Source organism: Typha latifolia, chromosome 2 (genome assembly GCF_019914945.1).
Source record: "Typha latifolia isolate L0001 chromosome 2, TyphaL0001v2, whole genome shotgun sequence".
Lineage (NCBI taxonomy): Eukaryota > Viridiplantae > Streptophyta > Magnoliopsida > Poales > Typhaceae > Typha > Typha latifolia.
Window position 1 is genome coordinate 2515818 of NC_133087.1, and position 15016 is coordinate 2530833.

Here is a 15016-nt window from a genome sequence, read left to right on the forward strand (position 1 = left end):
TGGGCATCATTGTAGCTATCGCTGAGCCATGCCACAACAGTTGTTGGTTGTCGCAGTGCGTCGAAGATGGACCGTTTCAGGATGATAGGCCTTATACTTCGCATTGGGAAAAGAGGCAAAGTAACTCTACATAATGGATACTCTCCGGATGGTGCTCTAACTGTATTCACCCGTAGACTGTATCCTTGATTGCAAATTAATTTCAGGTTTTGCTCAGCCGGTGAAAATTGTTGAAGGACGAGGAAGGTATTTTCAACATTTTGAGCTCGGGGCCGGGCTTGAATCTTCTCCATGTTCTCCAAATCCACAATCTCAGTGCGCGTTGAATTCTTCCAGGCTCTGGAGGAATGGCAAATCTTCGGTTTCGTCCCAACGTCCGGACTAAGTCAGCACTTGCTTTGAGATACCGCAGACTAGCCATCTTCTTCACCCACGCCGGCAAAGAAAAAATCATGTGGCATTCTAATAGACCCAAAACCTCCAGTTTGTGTAGACGACTCATTGTCTCAGGCAGACCCTGAATTTCAGTGTAGGAAAGATCCAGAAGCCGGAGATGCTTTAGCTCACCAACAGAATTTGGTAGCTCTGTGATATCAGTGTGGCTCAAGTCAAGTACCCGCAAGGATTTCAATGCAAGCAGCAATTCTTCGGTTAAATGATCAAAAGCAGACTTGTTTCGACGCAAGAATATGAGTGACCGCAACGAACTGAACCTGCCCAGGTCCTTAAATTCTGAAGGTTTCAGATTCTCGGAGAACAGTGATAGATGGATGGCTGATGTGGGGATTTCTGTTAACCAATGAAGTCTTGAACAGGAACTCACTAGTATACGTGGTGTCAGTTTATGTACAGAAGCATGCATGATGTATCTACCCCCAACACTATGAAAAAAGGACATGGACAACAAATGATCGAAGTATTCGCTTGCTATATGTTCTACTTTTTTCTTTTCATCAGGGAGTATGAAGCCCCCTGCAACCCATGTATGGATTATGTTTGCCTTTACAAGCTTATAGCCTCTAGGGAACAAAGAACAGTACACAAGGCATTGCTTAAGATCAGGAGGCAAGTGCTGATATGCTATTTTCATTGCAAGTTCAGTGATATCATTATTCCCAACCCTTTGGGCTTGGCATGTTTCTAGGATTTCCCCCCAGAAACCAACATCCAATTGCTGGCTTAGAAGACTAGCAATTGTTTGAATTGCTCGGGGGAAGCCACCAAGCAACTCAACTATTTCCCGACCCACTTTTTTAAGATCGTCAGACAGTCGGTTTCCACCAAAATAGTTTTCGAATAAACGCCAAGAATCGTCAGGAGACAGTATATCAAGATCATACCTTTGCATCTTTGCAACATCAGAATTCCTAGTGGTAATGAGTAACTTACTTCCCATTTGATCTCCAGCGAGCAAACTGCAGAAGAAATGTTCCCATTCGTTGGAGTGCTCATCATGCCAAACATCATCCAGAACCAGCAAGAACCTTTTGCCTCTGAGTATCTCCTTGAGGTTATTTACATCAGCTAGTTTTAAATTTGTAAGTGTGGGGTCTTCATCAGGAGAGATCGACTCAATGATGCCATCACTGATATTGCTGTTTTCGACCAAACAAGCAGATACAGATACCCACATTCTTAGGTTAAAATGATCTTGAACTTGTTTGTGATCATAGACATGCTTCACCAGAGCTGTCTTCCCTAACCCCCCATGTCCTACGACAAATATAGGCAAAAACATAGCTGAGACCACCTCCTGGTGGTCATTTTGGTTACTCCCGTCAAACAATTTGTTCACGAGATCAACGACAGCCGAATCCCTACCCGAAAGGGGACAAGGCGAGGGAGGTAGCTCAAGCCTTCCCCTCCCTCCCTGTGTAAGAATCACAACGCCGCTATTCACTCCCCCTAACCTTTCCAACTTCTTAGACAACTCCAAAATTTTACCGGAAATGCTATTTCCAAAGTAAGACCGATATGAAATTCCGACGAAAGATGCGCCACGCACCTCATTCAATGGTGACGATGAATTTAGCCCTTCCGACTCCAGTTCATCGATCAAGTCTTCTACCTCATAGATAACATGCTGAACTTCTGTAAGCCAAATTCTTGCTTCTTCCTCGCTTGCGCTTTTCCGCTCCTTCTCTTGAACGAGCGACCTGATTGTTACCAGCCGCCTACTTATCTCCACAATCTCCTTCTCGACCTCGAACTGGAAAGCCAAATCTTCGAGCTTGTCGGTGCGCAATCTGTGGAGGATCACATCAAATTTCGCGGAGAGAATATCCAGCGCTGCTGCAGCTTCCATATCTTCCAACAGAGCACAGAGTACAGATGAATCTCACCGTTTGATTAGGAGAGAGAAATTTTTAGTTCTATCCATTCTAGTTCTCATACCATGATTTTTTATAATAATAATATTAAAATAAATTCTAGTTTTTCTATTTCTTAGCTGTTCGTTTTTGTTGTTTAAAATTCCTTATTTTTTTGTGTGATAACTCCTAAACTTAATAATTATTAAAATTTCGTCAATTTCAATAAAAAAAATTAAAATATTTTGTAGACCTAAAATACAATATAATAGCACCAAATATGATTTATTCCAAGCACATCTCTAGTCTAGTCAAAATAATTTAAAACTCAGACGAAGTTATCTGTGTCTCATCCTATCCGCATTATTTTTTTAACAAATAATTATATAACTCAATTATTTGTCGAAAGTATGAACCACCCCAATTAACTTCCCTCACTTAACAGTGATCTTTTGTTGATCGAGAGTTATAGATGATTGGCAGAGGCTATAGCAACGAGAGAGAGAGTTGCCGTAGAGTATTGCCTAAAGGAATTTATCTAATATGTGGATTAAAACTGACTCTACTCTTCTTATCAACATTCCAAAGGATGGTCAAATGCGGCCTTACTCAATTGACTTTATTATTAATAACGTCAAAATTTTAACTAATAATTTTAATAATTATAAAGTTAAACATATTTATTAGCAAGCTAATCAAGCTGCAGATTAGCTTGCTAGCAAAAATATGAGCTTACCCTTCTACACTTATACATATTTTGCTCTACCAATTTAGGGGAGACTTTTGTAATCACCAGATTTAGTTTCTAAAATAGTTTCCTTCTTCTTTAAAAAAAAAAAAAACTTGAACTTTATCATGAATATCTTCGGCAACTTGATGTTGGGATCCCACGTTCTCACGTCGATTCCCGCACATCTTATTGATGCTATTTGTTCATTTGCTTCTAAGTTCGGTAGAGGGATGCAAGTTTGGTATGATGATGATAAAAGAGAGAGAGGGAGAGAGGGAGAGAGAGAATTCTAACGTGCACGACTACGTCATGGGAGAGAGAGATTGATACCTAAACGTCCCATCACCAACACTTTAAATAATATGGCTTAAATCTCTTAAATTAGTACTTATTTTTATATACATCTCTGCGACTCTGCCCCCATTATGTTTTACTCTTTATATTTTATAAGAGTCAAGGTCATCCATTAATACTTTAATATAATTCAGACCTTTGATTCATTAAACTAAGCAATAAACTAATCATTACCCCGGATTCAACCCAATTCCAACAACCGAACAGCTTGTGAATAAGTCAACATCTACCACCTTGATTTGTTCGTTACTCGTTATCGCGTTAGGTCGGAATGTATTAATTTCTCTATAAGTTCCATATGGAACAAGCTTTGCAGTTGAAGAAATGAAAGAAATGGAACGATGAGTCTGCAGCACGGCTTTTGGCCCCCATGAGAGTAACGGGGTTCTTAATTACAATGATGCTTCACTGTCAGCATCGTCTGGGACCTGAGGAGGAGAAATTAATATTGCTGGATTCAAGCACATAGAAACCTTAAAGAAGTTTCTTATGATCTTACTAGCAAAGTAACTATTCCAATAGCCTATGCGCCTTCACAAGTGCAGTTACTAACAGATTAAAATCCCAGGCTCCTCGAATAATTGGGATCAATAATTGTCGTTAGCTGTTTATTCTTGTAAACTAAGAATAGTGTAGGCTCAAACACGTAAATTACTTAACTACAGAAGTAATCTATGAGTGCATCATTTCAGGGCATAGGGCCAAGCTCCCATTGTTCTTCTTTTTTAAGGAGGGAGGAGCTGAGATCAGCTTGTATTGCTTCTGCATAAAGATTCAAGAGAAGAGTCAAACGTAAATAGGTGCTCACTTTTGCTTCTGCCAAAGAACATGAACTACAATGGCAAGATAAGTATGACAGACAACTCTACTGTATTGCCTACAGAGAGAAAGGTGATCTTACAGGAGAGCTTCATGAGTCAAAAGTCTGGAACACCCAAGAAGAAATCTGGACGACTGGTTCCAAGTAGAGGGATATATTCTGATCCTCTGACATGAAAACTGAAGAAAGCTAGTATGCAACAAAAGGAAAACAAGTACCTCCAAATGTTTATAACAAAAAGTCATCCAATTGATCACCTAAGGAAAAAAAAAAAACTGATACTGCGGATAGAATGCAAATATGATCATCTAATTTTGTTAACCAAACAATTACACGATTAAAATTCATCTTGCTCAGGGCATATGAATTTTCAAAATATCCCAAAACACCATGAAGAAAGTATCCAACGAGTTAAACACATTGAAAGCAATGAGCTTCAGAAAGCAGAAGCCAAGAACCGAAAAGATTTTTGAATAGTAAACAGCAAATCCTCTATTAGGTGGGTGCATTAGGGTAAAATTCTTTTTACATTAATTCCAAGTTCCAACCAATAGCTTTCCACTCAGAACAACGAGACAAAGTTACAACAGAAGAAACTTCTGGTGACAATCCTATAGAAAAAATTTAGTATGTGTGTCCTCTTATCCTCTAGGAGTAAATAATTAGCCAGTTGCTTGATGATTGACAATCTTGTTGTTAGCATCTATCACCTGCACAAAAAGATGCCAGTGACATGAGTGAAAAGTCTCAGATTTGATCTGTAGTACAAGGCAGAGCGCTTCTGAAAGGACATATTCAGCAATTAAATAATTGACAATAACTTTATACATTGCCTACTGAGAAGAAAGGTGGTCTTACCCTGACCGCTTCATGATTCACAGTCTGGAATACCCAAGAAGGTGTAATCTGGATAACTGGATCCAAGTAGAGGATTGTACTCTGATCCTCTAACATGAACGCTGAAGCAAGCTAATATGCAAATAAAAGGAAAACAAATCCCTCAAGATTTTTCAAACAAAAGCTTTTAAGTAAAAAACAGAGTTGCTAACAAAGAGAAAGTCACAGAATAATATATTACATGCATTTAGATTTCTCAATGCTCGCTCTTATTTTCTAACTGCATATAGCCATCCAGTTCTTACTAACTTTTTGCTCGAAGATCTCAATCAGAACTATCAACTTGAGATGTTATCATTCTATCATAGTCATGCACTTACTCCTAAGTACACATGTGTTCAGTGAAACTAAAAACTATGAAATTTTACCTCAATTATCACGAGCTTGATGGTGCTAATGTCAGTATAAAAGATACAGTTACTAATAGGTTGGATCAACGAGGAAGGTCCTAAGTTGATATCGTAAGCATCAGACAGTAAAAAATACTTATATGGAAGATTAAAAGACAATGCAGTTTACCATAAAGTCATTCAGAAAATATATGCACAATTAAGGCTGATTGAAGGTGTAGAAATAGTTATAATCAATCTTCAAGGCTTCAACCAAGAATAAGTCAGACTAAAATAAAATCAGATATAAACCATTAATATGCTACGAGAACAGAAGAGCGTTAATTTGTGCAGCACCCCACTGTTAAAGCTATCTTCTACTACATTTTGCATTTCCTATTCTGTCCAAATAATGCATTCAAATATTGAGCAAATATACTCACGAATAAATAAAATGATAGCTGAAACTATACACGAGACCCCATTAAATCTCAATATTTGGTCAGCAGTTCCTTTTCCATTGTTCAATTCCATAGTTTTTCATGGTCCTCATGGGCCTTCTTCTATCTCTGCTTTAATTTTTATGTACGACTACAAGTCATTTTCCAATGAAAACTATATAAGTTGCAAGAGAACCTACCTTCACGCAGAACCATTTTGTTTAGGGACATTTTTCTTATTTGAGCATTTAAAAGTTCTAAGCTATCGATGATGAATGCAAGTATCAGTTACCATGGTTGAGATAATTTTTGACTGGATGATTTACCGTTTTATCTATGCCAGTTTTGACACAGATTTACAAGCAAATATGGAAGGTAAGACAGTCATAACCAACTGGATAATTGTTCAATCATGCATTTCAAAAGAGGAGATAACAGTACCATTTTCAATCTTTACAACGCTCTGAAGCATGACTTCCATTTTCTTCTTCATCTCAGTATTGTCATCCATTAGAGGTACCAAAAGGGTTAACTCCCTGTAAATATCCCGTACAAACCTACATATCTTCTCCGCATATTCAACTTCCCCATCTGATATTCGACCTATGGCTAGTCTCATTAGTTCTCCAGTCAAATCCGCAAGCTACACCATACAACAAAGAAAAAGACAAAAAAACTTTTTCCTGTGTGAGAATAGCAAATAAAGTTTAAACATGATAGCCTAAAAGTAAGCAAACTTCTAATTACCCCGAGAAGGTAGTCAAGAACATTTATCTGTAGTGGCTCAACAGAGTGGTCACTTAATCCAAGCAAAGAAGCATTAATCTCTGCTAGATTTAGAAGAGTTCCAGTCTTACAAAATCTACAGAGTGTTGCAGCCTCAACATACTCTTGTACCTGCAATGATTATTAGATGTTGTAAATTTTTACAGTATATCAGAATAAAAGGAGGCTTGAAGATCCTAACTGCAAAGGTATAAGCACGTCTGAGCTTCCAAAAGTCAGTTCCTCGCAACTCTTTTACTAGTCTTGACATATACTGGTCAGTCACAGAAGCAAGATCATTTTCTGCCTTTGCCAGAACTTCTTCCTTATTATGTTTGCTGATTCTGGGGTGAGAAGAATAGTATAAGTAACCATAAAAAAGCATAACAACCAGCAAGTGCAAACTATGCGGTCAAAGGAAATTTACAAAATCTGACAAGAAGATGCATTAGTTACATGATGCCAATAGTTCATCATGAACATAGAACCCATTAGAAGATGAAGAACAGGTCCTCTCTATGATACTGATAGATTATGTTCTGATTTCCATTTAGAAAATAATAGGAAACTAGTTTAGATTGCCATCAAACTAAAGATATTAGATTATTGGTTGGTTAAGTAGTTTTGGTTTTCAACACTTCATTGAGATATATTTGTAAATGAATGCTCACTGCAGGAAGAAAAAAGTAACAAGATAACATAAACTGCTAAGCATAGAAGAGGTGAAAGGGAGTGGCAAAGAAACGAGAGCAACAGATTGATTGGCTTACCTATGCACCTGAAATATGACCTTTTTGCTGTTCATCGTGACATCACGACTAGCCTTTACAATTCTCTCCCTCTTGTCGTTCTACAAGAGAAGCAAGAATGCATTCAGGTTTAATATTTTCAACTCAAAATTACACATTTCTTAATTGAGATTATCTCTGCACAGTATCCTAGTCTTTGTGCAGGGAATCACTGAATTGCTGCTTTGTGAATGATCTCTAAAGAAGAATCAAGAAATGTCATGAACAAATCCTAGTCATCCACTTTATATATATATATATATATATATATATATACTCTTTACCGTTAAACACATCAAATGAAACGGAAAAGAGGCTAAATAAATAAAAAGACCAAATTTACCCTAAGAAACAAACAAACACAACAAAATGCACCACAATCATCAACCTAAAATTGTTGGTCTTCTACTTCTTCTCTTAATTGATGCAACCTTTTGCTATATTACCCACTTCAAATCATTCAATTAAAAGAGAAAACGAACATAATAAGAGAAAAAGGAGAGAGAAGCGGACAAGTTGGTTGAGATAATCGGTGTGCTTGGCGAACTCCTCCTTCATGGCCGCGTCTGTTGACATCGTCCTCGGCTTCTTCGCGGAGCTCAGAAGCGACGATGCCCCGGCAACTGCAAGCAGAGAGAATGGAGTCAAGAGAGAGATGGATACAGAGAGAGAGATATAGAGAGAGATTTCTTTTTAGTACTTTGATGGAGGCGATGGGGTTTGGATGCCATAAGAGAGGAAGAGAGGCGGTAGCAGCAGCAAGAATACATCTGTCGCTCCCGAGCCAACTCCGGTTCTCAAGTAGGTTATCGTTATGATCCCCCGTCGCGTGAGTTAGGTTAGTCGAGTTAGTTAATTATTTTAAAATTTAAATAAATCAAATAATTAGTATGAAAATTAGTTTTTTATATGCTCTTTAATTTATCGACAGATGAAAATTATTTTACTTAAGACCCTCTCAAACTAATGGTATCGGATCCCCACGGATCCGATTTAAACTACCCTTGGGCCATTAACGCAATAGGGTCCTTGCTTTAGGCCTCTTCTAATTGGGCTGGCCAGCCCATATCTCTTTCACAGCCGCAACCCGACGTGACACGTGCGAGAGAGCGATAAAAGTTATAAAACCCTGAGAAAAACCCTAGAACGAGTTGCATTCGAATTCGCAGTTCGAGGAGCTATAAAGGTTCAAACTTTCTCCTCTCTTTCCATCGAAAAGAAAAACGTCTTACTGACACTTTTGATCCTTTTTGTAGAAATAGGCCACCTGAAGTAATTCTCTTTTTCTTGAAATTTTATGTGCAGGTGATCAGGAACTTTGTCCGGACATCTTGCTAATGGCTACTCGTAAATTCTAATTGCATCCCCTGCTTGTAGCCAGGATAAGAAAGTTGCAATCTGTAGTTCATATCTGTGTAATCTTATATCATTGTGGTGTGGGTCTCCGCAGGACTTCAGTTTGAGAATTCCTGTGAAGTTGGTGTCTTTTCGAAGCTGACGAATGCGTACTGTTTGGTTGCAATTGGAGGATCAGAAAATTTCTACAGGTTGGTTTTGTTGGAAGACACTGACGACTCGAATTATCACAAACAATGTGATGTCTCTGTAAGTTTTTGATGTTTTTTTTTATTCATCTTTTGCTGTAAAGTGCAGTTCTTTTGAAGCCGAGCTTGCTGGTGTTATCCCGATCGTCAAGAACTCTGTAACAGGGAACAGAATTATCGGCCGATTGTGCGCTGGCGAGATTTATTTTACCATTTAGGTAGAAGTTTTAACAGATGTTATTATCTGTTATCTCGCGTTTTTATTACTTTGTGTTTGATTAGGAAACAAGAATGGACTTCTCTTGCCGCATACCACCACTGACCAAGGTAAAATATTATCTGTAATATATTTCTCTCAATACTAGATGATTCATTGTTTCATTATCTATAATGCTTGCATTCTTTGTTGCCCTTGAAAAGGAATTCTGGTCAATATAAGAGAAAGGAAGAAAAGTTGTTCAAGTTTCATTGCTCTCTCTGTTTTAATAATTATGGCCATGCATGACACCTTATTTTAATGCATAATGACACAGATTATGTTTCGTTCTCTTATTGTTTCTTTCTTTTGTTAGAGCTACAACATTTGAGGAATTGTCTGCCCGATCAAGTAGTTGTTCAGAGAATTGAGGAAAGGCTATGTGCTCTAGGCAATTGCATTGCTTGTAATGATCATGTTGCTCTTACACACCCTGATTTGGACAAGGTAAGTACTCGAGGCATCAGAAAAAATAGAATGTGGGGCTTTTATTAACCATATATGGGTTGCTGAAGAGAACTTTGTTTTGATGCCTTTGCATATAACCAAATGAACTATCTGAACATGGTGGAGCACATACAGAGTTTTTCCCACCCTTCAAAAGCTTTTTTTGTTCAGTGTGCATTGGATACATGCATCCTTTGTTGTAACTTATCTAATTTTCTGTAGTATGGAGCTGCATGCTGCATTGTTTTCCTTTTTTTATCACAGAAATACCTAATTGGAGGACTCATCCTTTCTTGCTTCTTGTTCATCTCACAGGAAACTGAAGAACTCATCGCAGATGTTCTAGGAGTGGAAGTATTTAGACAAACAATTGCCGGGAACATTCTAGTTGGTAGTTATTGTGCCTTTTCAAATAGAGGGGGCTTGGTAAGTTAATGAAGCTTTATCTGTCATTTGGAATAATGAAGCTAAACTTATTTTTAACCATTTTTCTGTGTTTTATGCCGAAGCAGGTTCACCCTCACACGTCGATTGAGGATCTTGATGAACTTTCTACACTTCTCCAAGTCCCTCTTGTAGCTGGGACAGTGAACAGAGGCAGTGAGGTTATTTCTGCTGGTATGACCGTCAACGATTGGACAGCTTTCTGTGGTTCGGACACCACCACAACAGAACCCTCTGTGGTTGAAAGTGTTTTCAAATTGAGAGAAGCCCAGCCAAGCTCATTAGTCGATGAAATGAGGAAGTCACTGATTGATACCTATGTTTAGGGTCGTCAGTTTTCTACCATTATACTGCAACTCTTTTTTGCTGCTTCATTTTTTATGACACATTTGAATTGGTGAGGTTCCAAAGCAATACCAATGATCTGTGCCTACCGATACAATACTCCTTTCAGATATCATTAAAAAAAAAAGCTTTCCCATGTCATTGCTATTAGCATTAACATTATGTACAAATATGCTGAAGATATTTATAAATCTTGTCTACTTAATTTTGTTCATACAATGTTAAGCTCTTTCAAGTTCCTGAGAAATGTTTCCCCAACAGGAGAGCCAAGCTTTACAAATACTGCTGGGTAGCCAATGGGGGCTTCAACCTCAGCTTCATAACCTTGTCCTTTATCACATAAACTGTTCATTGCCCTGCTGAATACTTTTCCTGTCCATATATGTTGCCATGAACATTCTTCTGATAAAGGGAAGTAAGCTTTCACTTCCTTCTTACCTTTATCTAGCACAGGAACTACCATCATCTCTGTTCCAATTAAGAACTGTTGGTAAGTCAACTTATGAACATTTTTGTCATCTGGGTAGTGGAGGAAGAGATGGCGAGCTACTGGAAGACCCTTCTCAGCTGCTTCCTGAACAAAACCAACACTAATGTCAAAGTAAAGTTACAAGAATTGTTAGTTCTTATGTTTGTTATGAAGTTACCTTCACTAGTTGAACTCTATAGAACTTCCAAGCCTTGTATATCTTGGCACAGCGTGCAAAGTGCGTAAGTGTGCTACTGTTTGAGTAGAACTGGCAATTTGATGATGGCTTATTTCCCTGCAGCATTCAACAACTCTATTTATGCTAATGCTTGATAGAATTGTATGCATTAAATGAGTTGCTTACTTCATGAGTTCGAAAAACCACACTAAAGGCATTTAGCTCCATCCAACGCTTTAGGAGTTCTTCCGTTCTTTTGTACCTGATGATAGGCAGGTCTACTGCACAGTATCCTCCAATGTCACTGTGGTTAAAAGGGAAGCCAGAGAGTCCACTGCTAAGCAAGCCAGTGACACTGCTCTTAATCCCATCATTCTTTTGCCAGCTTACCATTTGATCACCCTCCCAGAACAACATTGCCCACCTGGAACTATCTCTGAAACCTGACCTCATGAAGAAAACCAAGCTCTCTTCTGGATCTTCCTTCTCCTTTCCCTGGCAATTTGACTTCCACTCATCAGCAAATTCCCTGTTGACCTTCGCCCAAAGTTCCGGATATCGATTATGACTAGCAACTGGATCTTCACCTATTTAAAGAGTATATCCAATATAAGTTTCATTGGTTTTTAATCAAATTAAATGTGGGAATAATTTTAGTAGAAACCTGAGTGGAGCTTAGCATCTAAAGGTAGTCCTTCACCAAAATCTGCCATCCAACCTCTCACCCCACTGTCCACCATATCTTGCAATACTTTCTTGAACCAACTGCTTGCAGAAGGATGTGTGAAATCCAGCATTCCTACATCAAATGCTGTATTGGGCATCATGTATGTTTCTTCACTATGATCTTTAACTAATATTCCTAATCTTTCTGCCTCCTCAAATAGGTCCTTTTTTGTGTTTGGCTTTCCGTAGGTCTGCAAATAATTGGTAGCTCTAGTAAATTTGTTTCAGAAGTATCACAATGCAGGCAAAATTATGAACTAAGGAAGATGAATACTGGAACAAGGCAGGGGTTGCAATATGTCATAGTCCTGATATTATGATTCCTAAGATCATCCACTAGCTCCCTCCATCCATCGTAATGCGTGGTATCCACTTCCCAATTCCACCAGAGTTGAGACCCAATAATTGTTTTCCTCTGCCCTACCCAATCCTACAGGAACACAATAAATTGAGTAACAAATTTGTATGCCATTTAAAGCAAACATCCATGTTATCCTGCTCATGTGAATGTGACAGAATTTTGTATGTCTTCTGAACTAGGATTACTCTTTGGACCACCACTTTCTAGTTGATAAGTTTGTGTAAGTTGTTCAGCTTATCTTTTGTTTTGGCAACACAAAGTATCGTTTTTTCACTAGTATCATAAAAACTGTTAATTTTGGTGTACAATGTAAAGGTTAAGAATAGAAACCTGCAACCAGAATGCTGAAATAGGAACATCATATTCTTGCAATTGATCCCAAACTCTGCAAACAGTTTCAGTACCTCCCTGCATTCCAATAACTGCACCAGATAGTATCCAATTTGGAAGAACTGGAGGTCTCCCTATGGTCTCTGTGAAACTTTGAATGAGTTCTACAGGTGAGGTTCCATTCAATATTCTCCCTTGAGCATAATTTCCATGTATCTGTATACAAGCCACGATGAAAAGAAATTTGGCGTTGTAAACTCTAAATGAAGGTCTAATGTTAGCATAATGCACACAGTTCTTAAGTTGAATAATAGTCACTATAAAAAACTGGACAAATTTTGTTACCTGTATTTGTACTCTGTCATGTTTTGTTAGATCAAAAGCTGAATAGTTGTATCCTTCCAGGTATAGAGACCTCATCTTAGAGGTCATGTAGAATGGAGAGGGAGCATATGTTGTACTCCAGTCACCCCCTGACCTGCCCAAATGATCAAGAAGAACAAAGTTATGTAACCTTAACATTCAAATTGCAATACAAGATCTTGCAAAATTGACACTATTTTACCTATAGCTGATAAGATTAGCTGCAAAGGTAATAGGTTGGTCTCCTCTTCCAATGCCTTGTTCTTGCACAAGTATTGGAACTCTTTTCCCTTTAAACTCCATGTAGCTGAACTGCTCTCCAAATCCATAAAACCTCTCATCTCTGCAGCTTGAATAGGTGACGAAGACCCTGTTGAATTCCACATTAAAGTTGTGTTTATCTCTTCCATCTTCTGAATTCAGTTCAGTAAAACTTCGCCGTCTCGAGAAGCACGTGAAGCATTTCTTTCGCAGTTTGATCAACCTCCTCTTCAGGCTGTGAAGGATTCTCGAAGGATTATAAGGGGTTCTTGGATCACAATTCCAATCATATTCTCCAAACTTTACGTGGAAGCCGATTTGACTACTACCCTTCTCCTCAAGCAGCATCCAGTACCTGGCTGAAAGAGAAGGCCTTTTATTCCTTCCAAATTGATACTTTTGATTTGTAAGCAATCCTGTTATGATCAAGAATGGTAAGTGGGTCTGCTTAAATTGTTCAGAAACATCCTCCTTGCTGCTTGATTGCAAGAACCCAGATAGAAGATCATAACCTTTTGCTTCTTTCTCAAGATCCGATCGATCAAAAACTCCAATCTTCTCAATAGTTTGGTGTTTAGAGATGAAACCTACGTCACCATCCTTGATGACAAAGGAGCCTCTGCTCTCTTCCACCTCAGTTGTGGCAGCTGCAGCAGAGAGGAAGGCCTCCCCTGGGACTGTAGACCATAAGCTTCTACTGGGCTGAGATTGGTGTGAAATTGAGAGAAGCCCACCATTTTCAGACCTCCAACTTAACTGGAAATCCTCCCCAATCTGGAAATCCTGACCATGGGAGAGCTTGCTTGGGTTGAAGGAGAGGCTTCCATGGATGAAAGGTAGGGTCTTGGGAGGACAAGGGAACGGGTTGTTGATGTGCTTGTGGTGCTTCTTGGAGGTCCCGTGGAGTCCCATCCTTGGCTTGAAGAAGAGAGATTGGAAGATGTATAGTTTCCAAAATCTCTTCTTTTTATTCTAGATTTAGCAATAGGTTCTCTGATTCGGAATTGTTAAAGTGGTGTGGGCCCCACAGAATCTTGCCCTTGCTTGCACTCATCAAATCCAAATCCAAATCCAAGGGGCAAATTAGTCTAAAGGAGTCGAACTTTCTAAACTATATTTATCATGTAAGTAAACAACACGGTGGCAGAGGAGGTCTCTTGAAACCAAGGGGTAGGTAAATAAGAATTACCTTCTTTCTTGTCGGTTGACTTTGAACTTTTTGACTCAATTTTCTTAAGAAATATAGTTCTTGGTGTCAGAAGTGAATAGTTTATGATGCTTTTGGTTTGAGCCCTTAGTCGAGCATCCTTAGACTGCTTAGTAGTGGGCGCCCGTCGTTCGAACATTAGCCGCTCGCTCGGACAGACAACGCTTAGCATGGGCTATCCGGGGAAAAACTAACTTATGAGACTCATTTTTGGCTCCTTAGCTGAGCTCTCAAAACATAACGCCTCATTAACCTTTTGAACCCCTAAGTTGCAGAATAGTAGATGTGCCCCACCAGGGTAGTAGCCCGTCGAGTAAAATAGTTTCTTTGGCACAAAAATATAAACAGATAACTAACGATATTTTATATGATTAAAAGATCTATGTAAAAATAAGTAATATTTAAAGAATCTAATTGTAATTATCCCTCAGAAGTATCTAGCCTAGGTTTTTGGTGACGTACTCACGTACTTCAAATAGTCCTGCTCTATTATTTCTTCCCACTTCGCACTAGGTGTAATTGAACTATTCCTCAGATACATTGAACGTGGACGTAGCAGGCACATACCCAATTTTGTGGCTGTATTCATCCTTCCAGAGCAAATAGTGGCTTTTTGTAAGTATACGAGGTTGCATCTTCCCACTATCGTGGCA

General features: G+C 38.7%; 4 protein-coding genes across 6 annotated transcripts; 1 reads left to right on the forward strand and 3 right to left on the reverse strand.

Moving 5' to 3' along the window:
* Nucleotides 1-202: 202 nt before the first annotated feature.
* Nucleotides 203-2305, reverse strand: LOC140781365 (putative disease resistance protein RGA4). Its single transcript, XM_073127308.1, has one exon. The coding sequence runs from the start codon at nt 2303-2305 to the stop codon at nt 203-205; it is 2103 nt and encodes a 700-aa protein (XP_072983409.1).
* Nucleotides 2306-4679: 2374 nt separating this feature from the next.
* Nucleotides 4680-8251, reverse strand: LOC140780999 (uncharacterized). Its single transcript, XM_073126746.1, has 8 exons — nt 8133-8251; nt 7946-8055; nt 7415-7494; nt 6847-6988; nt 6627-6776; nt 6321-6522; nt 5072-5182; nt 4680-4923 (listed from the first exon to the last, which is right to left on the reverse strand). The coding sequence occupies exons 1-7, from the start codon at nt 8200-8202 to the stop codon at nt 5082-5084; spliced, it is 855 nt and encodes a 284-aa protein (XP_072982847.1). The 5' UTR covers nt 8203-8251; the 3' UTR covers nt 4680-4923; nt 5072-5081.
* Nucleotides 8252-8592: 341 nt separating this feature from the next.
* On the forward strand, nt 8593-10609 carry LOC140782742 (eukaryotic translation initiation factor 6-2-like). Its single transcript, XM_073129486.1, has 8 exons — nt 8593-8618; nt 8738-8779; nt 8883-8979; nt 9086-9171; nt 9259-9303; nt 9549-9679; nt 9995-10105; nt 10192-10609. Exons 2-8 carry the CDS (start codon nt 8770-8772, stop codon nt 10447-10449), a joined length of 738 nt encoding a protein of 245 aa, XP_072985587.1. The 5' UTR covers nt 8593-8618; nt 8738-8769; the 3' UTR covers nt 10450-10609.
* An 18-nt stretch (nt 10610-10627) lies between these two features.
* Nucleotides 10628-14080, reverse strand: LOC140782741 (uncharacterized). 3 transcript variants are annotated; one of them, XM_073129484.1, is made up of 9 exons: nt 13669-14080; nt 13098-13572; nt 12878-13010; nt 12533-12748; nt 12116-12271; nt 11780-12032; nt 11302-11702; nt 11116-11232; nt 10628-11042 (listed from the first exon to the last, which is right to left on the reverse strand). In XM_073129484.1, exons 1-9 carry the CDS (start codon nt 14066-14068, stop codon nt 10680-10682), a joined length of 2514 nt encoding a protein of 837 aa, XP_072985585.1. In that variant the 5' UTR covers nt 14069-14080; the 3' UTR covers nt 10628-10679. The 3 variants fall into 3 exon arrangements, with proteins under 3 accessions (XP_072985585.1, XP_072985584.1, XP_072985586.1); XM_073129483.1 differs by having other exon boundaries at nt 13098-14080; XM_073129485.1 differs by lacking the exon at nt 12116-12271 and having other exon boundaries at nt 13098-14080.
* Between the last annotated feature and the right edge of the window lie 936 nt (nt 14081-15016).

Bases quoted from the DNA above. Each gene is read 5' to 3' on its own strand.
- LOC140781365 (XM_073127308.1), bottom strand. From the start codon at position 2,305: ATGGAAGCTGCAGCAGCGCTGGATATTCTCTCCGCGAAATTTGATGTG.
- LOC140780999 (XM_073126746.1), bottom strand. From the start codon at position 8,202: ATGTATTCTTGCTGCTGCTACCGCCTCTCTTCCTCTCTTATGGCATCC. The intron at 6,989-7,414 runs GTAAGCCAATCA...TTCTCACCCCAG, and splicing joins GTCATATTTCAGGTGCATAG to AATCAGCAAACATAATAAGG. The intron at 5,183-6,320 runs GTACTGTTATCT...TTTGCATATTAG, and splicing joins CGTTGTAAAGATTGAAAATG to CTTGCTTCAGCGTTCATGTT.
- LOC140782742 (XM_073129486.1), top strand. The intron at 9,304-9,548 runs GTAAAATATTAT...TTCTTTTGTTAG, and splicing joins GCATACCACCACTGACCAAG to AGCTACAACATTTGAGGAAT. The intron at 9,680-9,994 runs GTAAGTACTCGA...TTCATCTCACAG, and splicing joins CACACCCTGATTTGGACAAG to GAAACTGAAGAACTCATCGC.
- LOC140782741 (XM_073129483.1), bottom strand. From the start codon at position 14,068: ATGGGACTCCACGGGACCTCCAAGAAGCACCACAAGCACATCAACAAC. The intron at 12,749-12,877 runs GTAACAAAATTT...GCTTGTATACAG, and splicing joins ATGACAGAGTACAAATACAG to ATACATGGAAATTATGCTCA. The intron at 11,043-11,115 runs GTAACTTCATAA...GGTTTTGTTCAG, and splicing joins ATAGAGTTCAACTAGTGAAG to GAAGCAGCTGAGAAGGGTCT.